The sequence below is a fragment of the Natator depressus genome, chromosome 2 (assembly GCF_965152275.1).
Source record: "Natator depressus isolate rNatDep1 chromosome 2, rNatDep2.hap1, whole genome shotgun sequence".
Classification (NCBI taxonomy): domain Eukaryota; kingdom Metazoa; phylum Chordata; order Testudines; family Cheloniidae; genus Natator; species Natator depressus.
The window spans coordinates 60,045,669-60,060,183 of NC_134235.1; the positions used below are offsets into that span (position 1 = coordinate 60,045,669).

Sequence of the window (14,515 nt, forward strand, 5' to 3'; positions counted from 1 at the left end):
TGGGACAGCCAAGTCCCAAACCCTCGAGGCTTATTGAGTAAGACCAAGATTTTGACTTCCTATTAATTTCAGGAGTGAAGCCAGCAGCTTGTGAAGCACCAGTGTGCCATGCTCATGTCTGCCATTATATCTGAAGTGTGTTGCTGCATTCTGAATCATTTGCAGTCTTCATGTGGGGTTACAGTCAAGTCCATGTTGTGGATTGAAGTAGTTTAACTAGGAGGTGATAAAAGTACAGATCAATCAAAATCCTCCTTTCAGATGTGAAAGGAAAAAGAGGTTAGTTTTTTGACCAAAGGAGGATTCCTTATCACTGTGGCAATCTGTGTTCGGGAGCTATGAGGAAACCACCTCAAACCTAAAGCTTTGTACCAATATGGCAACCTGTGGTCTTACTCCTACAGTTGATAGGGTTAGAGTAATATCCAGTTTCCAATTCTCCCCCACCCTTCCTACTAAAACCCCTCCACCCCTTTTGTGGAGTTGAGTTTAAACTAGCAGCTTTATCCATCTGTGGATCTGTTCCACGCGTTGGGATATGGTGATGGGCTGCATTAATGGAGAATAACTGCCATGTGCATGTTGATAGCACTGAAGTCCATGGCTTCTTATTTTTCCCAAGTTTCCTCATGATGAAGAGGGAGAGAGAGAGTGTTGAGTCTTGTGGGCCATGGCATGATGGGTCTGGGTGAGGCAGCACTGGTGTTCTTCTTGGTATTGGGATCTCTGTGGTAAACAAATGAATAGAATGAGTACTTTGTGATACTGCATGTCAAAAGCACCATATGGTCACTGGTGTCAAGTGACAGATCTACACAGTACTGTAAACTTAGGGTAAATCTGCACTGCAGCTGGAAGCAATCCTCCCAGTCCAGGTAGATAGACATGAGCTAGCGCATTAACAGTAGCAGTGCGGATGTTGTAGTTCAGGCTGGGGCTCAGGCTCTGAAGCCCACCCGACCCTCTAGGCTTCAAATTCAGAGCTGCAATGTCCACACAGCTATCTTTAACATGCTAGCTCGAGGCCCACTCATGTGAGTCTTTCTATCGGGCTGGAAGGCTTGCTTCCAGTTGCAGTGTAGACATACCCTTAGGAACTTGTTTCCTGCCCAAGGACAAAAGAGCGTTGTCCACCAGTGCCAGAGGGTTTGTGCGGTACTTTTTCGGTATCTGATTGTGAATGATCCAGGATTATGAAGATGACGGTGCTGCTGGAATTTGGGTGCCACTACCTTCTCAGTGACTTCACTAAGAAAACGAGGGGTAGGAATATATTCAATAAACGGCAAGGTTATTGCTGCCAAGAGCAGATTTCACGGTTGCCCAATCTTTGCCTTCTAAAATGAATGTAGTAGTTAACCTTTTGAAGGCATTGATGCTTTTAGTTCTCTTGCTGGTGGGGGAATGGCACTGTATGTGAAAGAAAGCATAGAGTCAAAAGTAAAAAACGTAAATGAACCAAACTGTACCATAGAATCTCTATGGGTAGTAATTCCATGCTTGAAGAATAAGAATATAGCAGTAGGGATATACTACTGACCAGGATGGTGTTAGTGACTGTGAAATGCTCAGTGAGATTAGAGAGACTATAAAAATAAAAAACTCAATAGTAATGGGGGATTTCAGCTGTCCCCATATTGACTGGGTACATGTCACCTCAGGATGGGATGCAGAGATAAAGTTTCCTGGCACCTTAAATGGCCGATTCTTGGAGCAGCTAGTCCTGGAACCCAGAAGAGGAGAGGCAATTCTTGATTTAGATCTAAGTGGAGCACAGGATCTGGTCCAAGAGGTGAATATAGCTGAACCGCTTGGTAATAGTAACATAACATAATAAAACTTAATATCCCTGGGGGGGAGGGGGAAGAGGGAGAAAACACCAAAGCAGCCCACCACAATAGCATTTAATTTCAGAAAGGAGAACTACACAAAAATGAGGAAGTTAGTGAAACAGAAATTAAAAGGTACAGTGCCAAAAGTGAAATCCCTGCAAGCTGTATGCAAACTTTTTAGATACCATAATAGAAGCTCAATTTAAATGTAAACCCCAAATTAAAAAACATAGTAAGAGGACCAAAAAAGTGCCACCATGGTTAAACAACAAAGTATAAGAAGCAGTTAGAAGCAAAAAGGCATCTTTAAAAAGTGGAAGTGTAAAATTAGGAAGGCCAAAAAAGAATTTGAAGAACACCTAGCCAAAGACTCAAAAAGTAACAGCAAAAACATTTTTAAGTACATCAGAAGCAGGAAACCTACTAAACAACTGGTGGGGCCATTGGATGATCGAGATGCTAAAGGAGCACGCAAGATAAGGTAATTGCAGAAAAACTACATGAATTCTTTACATCAGTCTTCACAGCTGAGGATGAGGGAGATTCCCAAACCTGAGCCATTCTTTTTAGGTGACAAATCTGAGGAACTGTCCCAGATTGAGGTGTCATTAGAGGAGGTTTTGGAACAAATTAATAAATTAAACAGTAATAAGTCATCAGGACCAGACGATGTTGATCCAAGAGTTCGGAAGGAACTCAGATGTAGTTCTGCAATTTCACTAACTGTGGTATGTAACCTATCATTTAAATCAGCTTCTATACCAGATGACTGGAGAATAGCTAATGTGATGCCAATTTTTAAAAAAGGCTCCAGAGGCAATACCGGCTATTACGGGCCGGTAAGCCTAACTTCAGAAGGGGGTAAATTGGTTGAAACTGTAGTAAAGAACAGAATTATCAGACATATAGATGAACACGATTTGTTGGGGAAGAGTCAACATGGTTTTTGTAAAGGGACATTGTGCCTCACCAATCTGCTAGAATTCTTAGAGGGTTCCATCAAGCATGTGGACAAGGGGGGATCCAGTGGATATAGTGTACTTAGATGTTCAGAAAGCCTTTGACAAGGTCCCTCACCAAAGGCTCTTAAGCAAAGTAAGCTGTAAAGGGATAAGAGGGAAGGTCCTTTCCTGGGTCAGCAACTGGTTAAAAAATAGGAAACAAAGGGTAGGAATAGATGGTCAGTTTTCAGAATGGAGAGGTGTCCCCCAGGGGTCTGTGCTGGGACCAGTACTGTTCAACGTATTCATAAATGATCTGGAAGAAGGGGTAAATGGTGAGGTGGTAAGATTTGCAGATGTTACTAAACTATGCAAGATAGTTAAGTCCAAAGCAGACTGAAGAGTTACAAAGGGATCTCACAAAACTGGGTGACTGGGCAACAAAATGGCAGATGAAATTCAATGCACACTGGAAAACATCATCCCAACTATACATATAAAATAATGGGGTCTAAATTAACTGTTACTACTCAAGAAAGAATGCTTCTTGGAGCTGCTAGGAGTGGCCCCCGACCCTGCTCCCTGGCTGGAGCGGGGCAAGCCCCAGACCCTGCTCCTCAGCGGGTGCTCGAGGGCCGGATGCGGCCCACGGACTGTAGTTTGCCCACCCCTGGGATACATAATAAGACAGAAAATATCATATTCTCTCTCTAAAAATCCGTGGTATGCTCACATCTTGAATACTGTATGCAGATCTGGTCACCCCATGTGAAAAAAGATATATTGGAATTGGAAAAGGTACAGAAAATGGCAACAAAAATTATTAGGAGTATGGAACAGCTTCCGTATCAGGAGAGATTAATAAGACTGGGATTTTCAGATTGGAAAAGAAATGATAGAGGGCTATAAAAATCATGACTGGTGTGGAGAAAGTAAATAAGGAAGTGTTATTTACTCATAACACAAGAACTAGTGGTCACCACATTAAATTAATAGGTAGCAGGTTTAAAACAAACAAAAGGAAGTATTTCTTCACACAAGGCAGAATCAACCTGTGGAATTCTTTGCCAGACGATGTTATGAAGGCCAAGAGTATAACAGGGTTCAAAAAAGAACTAGATAAGTTCATGGAAGATAGGTACATCAATGGCTATTAGCCAGGATGGGCAGGAATGCAAAACCATGCTCTAAAGTGGCAGAGCCTCTGTTTTGTCAGAAGCTAGGAATGGGCGATGGGATGGATCACTTGATGATTTCCTGTTCTGTTCATTCCATCTGAAGCACCTGGCATTGGCCGCTGTCAGAAGACAGGATACTGGGCTAGATGGACCATTGGTCTGACCCGGTGTAGCCGTTCATATGTTCTATGTTCTTATCTTGGGGTTGCGGAGAGGGTGGAGAGGGATGTCAGGTGCTCTTTGGTAGCCTACAGCAATCATGAAGGATACCTTAACAGGTGATGGTATAGACAGTTATTGCTTTCAGTGCTGCTCTCTTGGTGATGAATTCCATCTTAGGTCTTTAACTCAGATAATGACTAGATACAAGGTAATACGTCTTTTAAATGTGTTTACAGCAGCTGACATAATAAGGCCCTGTGTAAATCACAACTTCAGAAGGCATGGAAATGCCCCAAACCATGATCTCTTAAATATGCTTTTAAAAGATAAATGTCTACAACAATTTTTAAAAAAACAACTGCCTTAGCTAGTTAATTTCAAGGACAGAAAAAATTTACAAGTAATGTTAGTCTATTTCAAGGACTAAATTTAGTTACAAAATTCATTCCATGCAACCTCCATGAAATTCAATACTTTGCCATTTACACTGTTGTGAATTTTTTTAAAAAAATTTGTGAATTACACAGGGTTCTAGTTATAAACTGAATGAGGTGTTAACTTCAAGAACACTTTAGGAAGTTCACATGATAGAAACGTGACTGTTTACTAAAATAACAGTCAAGAAATTTTTTTAAGTACTGGCTAAAATTAAATTTGGGTGCCTAAAATTCATCTCATAAATGAAAGTGGACAGAAGTTTTCAAAGCTGCTGAACACCTGCAGCTCATGCTGGCTTCAGTGGCATTTGTGAAACCTTAGTGCTTCTGAATCTAAGGCTGCTTATATTCAGGTGGCTAATTATGGATGTTAGGGGACTACCCTTAGGCATGCAGGTCTGCAAACTTTTGGCTTTTTTCTTCCTTCCTCCTTCTCTTCCTCCATCGTAGACTAACTTTTTTTGGTGGGGATAGTGTGTGTGTGTGTGTGTGTGTGTGTGGGGTGGGGAGGGGTGTTGCATGAGTAAAGGTAGGGGTGTTTCTTGTATTTTCTCAAAGATGCTTGAATAAAAATACAGTTAGGTTAGAGTATGACCAAATTTAATGGTGTGCAGTTGCATTGCAGAAGTCTAATTAGTTAATGCTTGTAAATTGTTTTCAACATACAAAATGACTTTAGGATCTTAGAGGGAAAGGGAGGAAATAGAGAGTCACTTTCCCCAAGCTAAGAGGTTCCAAAAATCTACTTATAGGGAGAAGGAAATGATCCAAAGCTGACAAGATTGATAAGTCGTTGCCATTTTATTTAAAAAAAAAAAAAAAAAAAAAAAAGACAGGATCAATTATAGACCAATGTGATTCTAACTCTTAAACTTGGGGTTGTTTTTCTTTTAAGTCTTTATGGGGGTCTGCCTGGTTTGAGGACTTATCTCACCTCAGTAGCTGTGTGGGTGCCCCCGAAGACTCCCTTTTGGTAGCATCAAAGGAAATCAGCCTAGCTGCTGAAAAGAGAAGTTATTTAGCTGCTGTGTGGCAGTGGGGGGGTCAGTTAAGGGGACCCCCCCCCCAACCAGCCTGGGAAAAATATGGGGGAAGGATCAAGCATCCATTCCCCAAGTCAAATAGTAATTGTGGGCGGGAACTGTACCTGTGAGCTGTTGCTGATACTCGGGCATAGGTTGCTTATACTTTAAAAAAAAAAAAAGGGGGGGGGTGGGTGGCAGGCAAGGGTGTTCTGTGGATATGCCCTCTACAGAAATCTGCCATTCTGTGACAGGTTATTGGCACTGAATGTGAAAGGGTTTTGTAGTCAGTCTGTTAAACTCTTTAACTTTGCCTTGACCAAAAAAGCGGCAGTGTGTAGCTATCATGTGCTAGCTAAGCCTGACCAAAATGCAGCTCATTTTTGGTCAAGACAAAGCTTTTTTTTTTTTTTTTTTTTTTTTTTTAACACTTAACTTCACTCTCTGACAAAGATACCCTCTTCTGAGTATTCAGTAAAGATTCAGCACATCTGCCTCTTCAATTAAGAGCTCAAAATACACATGCCTGGGACCACCATCAGACTTAAGTGTGGAGTCTCTGATATTTCAGAAATAAACAAGCAAGCAAAAAAAATTTCTTTAAAAAATATTTCTGGCTGCCTTGTATGGATCATAAATAAACAAAAATGGGAACTTTAAAAAAGTCTTATGTAAGTTACCTAAAAATAGAGGGAAATAGAAGCGATGAGGGCCACATTGGGAATAAGTCCCCTTTCCCCCCAAATATAAAGGATGAAGGCCTAAATTTGCTCTTGGCTGGCATAGGATTGCATGGAAGTAACAAGCAGAATTTCACTCAAAATGTTCTAAGCTATAAGCAAATGGAAAAGGGGTTCTTTGAGTGGATGCAGATGTGTATTCTTCTCAGGTATGTTGGTGACTTCCGCACTGAGTTGGAGACTTTTGGCACAGCAGTACTCCCTGAGGTGGTGCACGTGCCCTGTACCACTGAATGGCCCCTACCAAGACTGTATAAGAGTAGCATTACCAAGACTCCCTTCAGTTCTGTCTTACCATCTGCTACATGAGTTGGAGCTTCCTGTGTTGGGGTCTCCTCATTTCCCTGCTATTACTCTTTATTGTTCAGTATTTAATAGCATAAATAGTTACTGACAGGTAATACCCATAGTTTAGGTTAGAATGAGTGTATTTAGTTGTATAGTTAGTTTGTGGTGCTTGATGCTGAAGGTTATGCTGTGTTCCTCAGTCTTCAAGCATTGTCTGACGTGTGGAGTCTCTGTCCCATTCCTTTTCTTAAAGGACTGACCAATATTGCACTTTTCCTTGATGTGGCCCTTGCCCCGGCACCACAATACTCTGCTTGTGGTGCCTGGGCGAGGGCCACATCAAGGAAAAGTGCAATATTCGTCATTCCTTTAAGAAAAGGACACAGATTGCAAGACCTTGGTCTAAAGCAACACCTGCTGGAACAGGCTATGACACCTGCCTCGGCACTGGGATCCTCTTCTGACCACTCAATTAGCTGTCCTTGAGACACAAGGGGTCATTCATCATTCCCATGTGTCCCTCGTAAGAAGATTTATAAAATGAACTGCGGCTGCCAGAAACCAAGGAGGGATTTGTCATTATCTTCATCAAGAGCAGGGCCTTACCATCAGCAAGACTCTGGTACTCAGGGTAAAGCTGGGTCGCCAACCTTGTCTCCCTGGTACCAAGATGGGAGAATCCCAGTGCTGTACCATCAACTCTGCAACCGTCTCTGGAGTGGCTGTCGAGTCTAGTACCTATGGAAACTCCCACACATCACTTTGTGCCATCAAACCTGCATGTTTATATGGTTGCTTCAGACTTGCCTTGTCTATCTGTACCAGCATTCCTGCTAACTCAGGACATTAGTGCAGGGATGTCACCCCAGGCTACCCCTTCAGCCTTTTCAGCTTTGGGACAGAGATTGCCTTTAGCTCTAGTACCAATGAAGAGGTTAGCTCTGCCTGCAGTGCTTATGCAGGTTAGGTCAGTACCGAGACACCCCTCTCCATTGGCACTATCTGCAACATTGACCTTGGTACCAGGATCCTTGGAATCGGTAGCTGCCTCAGAGTGGGGACCGAATCCTGACTCCTCAGTATTGATGAGTAACTCTTCCTCGGTACTGGACCCCACTGTGAGACAGCCTCCCTACTACGATTTCCTCTCAGGACTGACTACAATGCTAAGCAAGTTATAGATGTTAAATTTTCTGGGTTGAACAGTCACATAGGCGCCGACTTCCCCTCTGGCTGGTGGGTGCTCGACCCCCGCCCCTGCTCTGCCTCTTCTCTGCCTCTTCCCCTGCGTGCACTGCATCCCAGCTCCTCTCCCTCCCTCCTGGAAAGTCCTAAGTGCTGCCAAATAGCTGTTAGGCGGCAGGGGGGAGGGAAGCTCTGGGAGGGAGGGGGAGCAGGGATGTGGCACGCTCAGGGGGTGGGGAGAAGGAGAGGAGCGGGGAGCTTGGCCGCCGGTGGATGCGGAGTACCCGTTAATTTTTCCCTGTGGGTGCTCCAGCCCCAAAGCACCCATGGAGTCGGCGCCTATGGTGGATCATTCTGGATTTCCAGTGGCCATGCTGGGCTGGGCACCCACCAGGCCTACTGATTATTCAAATGCATCTTCTTGCATCAGGTTGGAGTCCTCCAGCTCTTCTCCTTCCCAACCTTTGCAAAAGAGATGATGTACATCATCTGAACACCCGGGAAGTAAGTGTCAGTACTGAGAGGAGAGTTGTTCCTTTAGTAGGGACAGACCTGCCTGGCCTATTACGTACTGGCCTCCTGTGTTACAGTGGCTGCTTTGGGACAGTGGTGTTTCTCACTTCCACAGATCCAGACCTTCACATAAGTTTGGATGTAAGATCCCCTTACCTGGAGATAGCCCTAGTTGCGGACCAGCCTATTGTGGAAGCTCAGGATGACATTTTAACCCCCTCCCCCACCGGGCTATTCTCTATGGTTAACCTTTTGCCTGAGAACCAGCCTGTACCCCAGGAGGTACTGTCAGCTCCAGCAGCCCTGTCATCACCCTCCCTAAATGATTTAGTGGCCCCAATTTGCCTTCTGCACTTCTAGAGGACTTCAAGGAAGTTGTTCAGGGGAATGGCTGCAGCTCTGGTTATTCAAGCTGGTCCAGGAGGATACCCAAAAATTGGTGGACATGTCCCAGATGGATTGCCATCCCTGTTAATAACACCTGTCCAAATCTTTGTGGCAGACCCCAGCGTCACTATACCCAATAGCCAAGGGTATGGAAAAACGATGCCATGTCCCTTGTGAGGAGATTCAGTGGTTCTACTTGCACCTGGCTTAGTTGTCTGCTAATGAGAGGTTGTGACTCAGAAAATTTAAGTCTACCACAAAAGAAAAAGAACCTGAAAGACTGGACTTGTTGGGAAGAAAGATTTATTCTAATGCTTTGCTCCAGATGAGAATTGTGAACTAGTAAGCTCTTTTAGTGAAGTACAGTTTTATCAACTGGAAGATGATGATGATGAAGTTCACAGACAAATTGCCAGACTACTCCAGAAAGGAGTCCAAAGCTTTCTTGATGAAGGACTGGCTGGTGACACAGATCTCGCTGCAGTCTGCTCTCAGTGTTGCATGTGCTTCCTCCAGAGCAATGGCCTCTGCAATCATCATGAGGGGGTCATCTTGGTTATTTAATTCCAGGGTAGCACCAGATATCCACCAATCCATTAATCTATGTTTTGTTGGACAGTTTTCATTTTTGGACAAAACAGATGAGGTATTATGTTTTTTTTTTTTTTTTAAAGATTCATAAGTGACTTTATTATCCAGCTTGGGTGTTACTATCCAGCCTCTAAGAACATCAGTATAAGACCCTGCAGCAGTATTCTGATCACTTTCACAGACAACCCTTCTATCCTTCCAGATGATATGACTCCTCTAAAAGGAAACGGAGACCCCAGAAAATTTCATCTAGCTCTCATGCTAATCAATCGTGCTCTCAGCCTGCTATAGGGAAACAGCCCTTTTGACTTGTTTTTCAAGGGCTACGTAGCAGCCAACAATCTACAACTCCCTTCTCCGTTTGGAGACCTGTTATCTCACTTCCTGGGTGCTTGGGAACAAATATCTTAGGACAAGTGGGTCCTGAGTACTGTGGGATTGGGATATTTGATCCAATTAACTTCCATCCCTCCTCTCCACTCACCTTCTATGTCCCTTTTCAGGGACCTATCTCATGAGTTTGTGCTCCTTCTGGAGGTTCAGCCTCTCCTTGTCCTGGGGGCCATAAAGAAAGTTCCCCTATCGCTTCAAGGATGGGGTTTCTACTGCTATTTCCTGATTCTCCAAGTCCAACAGTGGACCTATTCTGGTCTGGACCTCTAGGCTCTCAACAAGTTCGTCAAGCAAGTTAGATTCCACATGATTACCCTAGCTTCAGATCTTCCTTCTCTGGATTAGTACAATTGGTTCACAGCCCTCAATCTTTGGGATGTGTACTTCCATATACTGTAGCTGTTACCCAGCAATAGGAATATCCTCATATTTATCACAGGAAGCAGTCATCAATACACAGTACTCCCCTTTGTCCTGTCATGGGATCCATATGTTTCCTTACCTCAACAATTGGCTGCTCTGTGAGTCCTTTCATGATCAAATTTGCTGGCGTTGACTAAATCATCCACCTGTTCAGTTGACTGGGTCTTATCCTGAACAGAAAAGTCAATGCCAATTCCTACCCAGAGACTTGAGTTCATTGGAGCACGACTCTACTAGTTCAACTCCTTTTCTTCCCCAAGAGAGATTTCAAACTATTCACAAATTATGCAGGTCCCTCAAGTCTCACCTGTCTGCTACTGCTTGAATTTGTCTGAAATGGCTATGCCACATGGCCTTTTACCTATATAACCAAATATGCAAGATTGCACCTCCACACTCTTCAGCCATGCCTGAAATCAGTCTATTGTCTGAGCAAGCACCATTTGGACAAGTTAATCTGGCTCCCGCGAGCTGTACTATGATCTTGAGTGGTGGATGATCCGGGGCAATTTATGTGTAGGCAGATTACTTCCATATTATGATGGTTTATGGAATGGCAAAGGCTCCTCTGCAGAAACTTTCAGCCCATTCCATGAGGGTTCAGGCTATTTCAGTTGCTTTTCTGAAAGATTTTTCCTATTCTGGATGCTTGTAGGGCCACTACTTTTGTCCTCGTTACATATATTCACTCAGTATGTGGTTACTGCTGCATCCAGATCTGATGCAAACTTTGGCCAAGTAGCATTGCAATCTTAATTTTCTAGACTCTGAATCCACCTCTGAATGGTCCTATTTGAGAGTCACCTGAGTGGAATACATGTCTGCATCCACTCGAAGAAAAAAGTTACTTACCTGTTCTGTAACTAACTATTCTTCGAGATACGGGTGCAGATGTGTATTCTGCGGCCCACCCTCAATCTCCTCTCCATTGGAGTCTTCAGATATTCTTTCTAGTGTGAAGGAACTGAGGGTGGATCAAGGCAGTACTGCCTTTATGTGACCTTGGGAGGGGCCACGAGGACATAAAGCACACATGCACTTCCCTAATTCTTACTGCTGTAGTAAAAAAGTCTCTGGCTTTTTGTGTACAAGGCAGCAAAATATTGAGTGAAATACATATCTGCATCCACATCTCGAAGAACAAGTACAGAACGGGTAAGTAACTTTTGCATAACGAAAAGAGCCCAACTATAATAGTGGCTGGGATGTTCAGTGATTACATCTTTTCCACTTTGGAATAACCTGTTTAATGCTAATCATCTATAGTTCATTATTTAGTTTTACATTTGCATTAGTCAAAACTATTGCTGTTTGCTAGGAAAACAGTCTATAAAGATAATCTTTAGCAAAGTCATTTTTTTAAAACTGTTTCAGAATCGTTCGGATTTTCAGTGCCAGCATCGCTGGCAGAAGGTTCTAAACCCAGAATTGATTAAAGGTCCCTGGACTAAAGAAGAGGATCAAAGGGTAATGGAACTTATTTCACATTGTGCTTGGTTATTTTTTGACTGTAGCAAAAGTATACCAAGACTTCTTTCTGTGTTGTCTCCTCCCTACTCCCATTATCCTGGTTTTGTTGGATTCTCAGATCCCAGATGACACATACTAGCTAGTTCACTATGTTACGCTGGGTATATTGCACTGCCCTGGATGACATAAAATGTTAGGCCTGCTCAGGTGTTTATCATTTCCCCATGCTAGTTGAACAGCTTCTTTAACTCATTGAGTAGAGGAGACCTCTGTGTTTGGAACTGACATTCGTAGGCCATAATCTGGCCTGTTTTATACCTTGTGCTCTCCCAGACCACCAGACTTAACAGGTGACCTGCCATGGTGGGGGAAAATGGATTTGTGTGCTCTTGTGAAAGAGGCTTATAAGACTTTAAAAAGATAATGAAAACAAAACCCTTCCCTTTTTCTGCCTGTTAAATATAGTATTAATATAGTATTAATTCACATCTTCTTTGTTTTCTGTGTAAACAGAACAACTGGAAAACTAAGAGGATTGACATAACAGATACCAAACAAGTGAAACCTGAGTGAGAGTGGAAACTATTTTTATTCAGACTGTTTAAAACCCATAAATGTTTAAAAAGAAAAAAAAACCCCCATTTTTAAACAGTTGGAATAAAACATCATTCCCCTCCTCGTAGGGCTTTACTTGCTTAATATCTCATTTGATGATGATCTCAGTTCTTCAGTTACGTATAGCCTTCCAGGAAAATCAGATAAGACCTTTCATTACTAATGCGTAAAACAAGCAGCATGCACGCATATTTCTTTACAAGAAGTATAGAATCCTAGAATTGTAGGACTGGAAGGGACCTCTAGAAGTCAAGCAGGACTAAGTATTATCTAGACCAGTCGTTCTCAACTGGGGGGGCTGCAGCCCACTGGGGATTCATGAGCCCTTTCAGGGGGGCCACGGAGCCCCGCAGCTGAAACCTGGTGCCCCAAGCCCCAGCGCTGAAGCCAGTAACGGCATGCAGGGCTGAAGCTGGCAGCACCCCCCTGTCCCCAAGCCGGGAGCGGCGTGTGGGGCTGAAGCTGACGATGGTCCCGCACCTCCAGCCAGGAGCAATATGGGGCTGAGGCTGGCAAACCTCCCCCCAGCCCTCTGCCAAGCCAGGAGCAGTGGGTGGGGGAGGGGAAGAAGGGCTGAAGCTGGGAGCCCCCTCCTAACCCTTACACAGCCCCTAGCTACCCCCTGCCTGCACCCTGAGCAGTTTTCATACTTTTTGAACTGAGTCCCCACTTTGAGTTATTTTTTGGTTGCATCCCCCCACAGCCCAGACAGGTTGGGTGGCCTCCTGAGTGAGTCGGGGTGGAGGTGGTGCTCCCCGCCAGCCCTTGCCCCCCCAAATTAGAAGTAAAACTATGCCTATGCTCAAGACCCGCCCCGAGTTCCCCACCCCAACTGGGCCCTGGCATTTTTTATAGCATGTTGAAGGCAGGCCTCAGCAGGAAAAAGGTTGAGAACCCCTGATGTAGACCATCCCTGAGAAGTGTTTGTCTAACCTGTTCTTAAAAATCTCCAATGATGGAGATTCCACAACCTCTCTAGGCAATTTATTCCAGTGCTTAATTACCCTGACAGGAAGTTTTTCCTTAAGTCCAACCTAAACTGCCCTTGCTGCAATTTAAGCTCATTGCTTCTTGCCTTATCCTCGGATGGTAATGAGAACAATTTACTTCCCTCCTCTGTGTTACAACCATTTATATACTTGAAAACTGTTAAGTCCCCTCTGTCTTCTCTTCTCCAGACTAAACAAACCCAATTTTTTCAATTTTCCCTCAAGGTCCTGTTTTCTAGGCCTTTAATCATTTAATCAAGTAATTTAAGTATTTCCCAGTGCCAGTGCATCAGTTGGCAGGTGACACTGAAATCTAACTTGGTCAGCATATATTTTTCTACAGCTAGTGTTGCCTTTACAACATAGTCTCCTTTAACTTTAAAAGTAGGAGTTTATACATTATTCTGAAACCAGGATTCCTGCCAATGACTTTTGAAAGCACCATGATTGTCTCTATAGGCCTTCTCTAATCCTTAACTTAATTTGTTAACAAATCAGTTTTATTATTCATCTTTTGAGATGTTAATTTTACAAATGCTTTTTAATAATATTTCCAATCTAATTTTTCAAACATACTAAATTGTCTATCATTGCTACTGTTTGGTTTGTGTTCCAGGTTATTGAATTAGTTCAGAAGTATGGTCCAAAACGCTGGTCTTTAATTGCAAAACACCTAAAAGGGAGAATAGGCAAGCAGTGCAGAGAGAGATGGCATAACCATCTCAATCCTGAAGTAAAGAAATCTTCATGGACAGAAGAAGAGGACAGAATAATCTATGAAGCTCACAAGCGTTTGGGAAATCGATGGGCTGAAATTGCAAAACTTCTTCCTGGAAGGTGCTTTTCAACATATTTTTTGTATTAAACTTAAGAAAGAGTATGAAAGCCAGTCGTTACAAGGTCTTTCCAAAATCCATGTAACTATTGTAAAGGTAATCAAACCAAAAAAAATATATACATATATATCCACGGAAACCTCATTGTCTTCCTATGGATTTTGCAGTGTTTGCCAAAATTTAAGTTCTGCTTAAAAAAACAACAAAGCTTATGTCTTCTAGTTAAAGATAACTCTCATGATTAAGCAGTGTTTTCTTGTCTGTTGCCAGACCCACAAAAACATTATCAGCTGGAGTAATGTGAACTTCCTCCATTTATATCGTTCAAATGTCAACACTATTAACTGTTTTACTAATAAATACAACACCCATCACATCCTGATTTTCCATCTGTTTTTAAGGATATTGCAAGGCAAAATGTTACTAGAATATGTGCATATTCTGACATCCAAAAAGGTGGTTAAATGTGATGTGGATACATTTTGGCTTTTCACTGAAGACACATGCCCCCAA

The 14,515-nt window shown here is 42.9% G+C and overlaps 1 protein-coding gene across 1 annotated transcript in view; it reads left to right on the plus strand.

Moving 5' to 3' along the window:
- The window catches only part of MYBL1 (MYB proto-oncogene like 1), a 45,346-nt gene that overhangs the window by 12,114 nt on the left and 18,717 nt on the right, over positions 1 to 14,515 (plus strand). The window contains exons 4-5 of the mRNA XM_074943060.1: positions 11,467 to 11,559; positions 13,783 to 14,003. Coding sequence (XP_074799161.1) covers positions 11,467 to 11,559; positions 13,783 to 14,003 — 314 coding nt within the window. The remainder of the gene's footprint in view (positions 1 to 11,466; positions 11,560 to 13,782; positions 14,004 to 14,515) is intronic.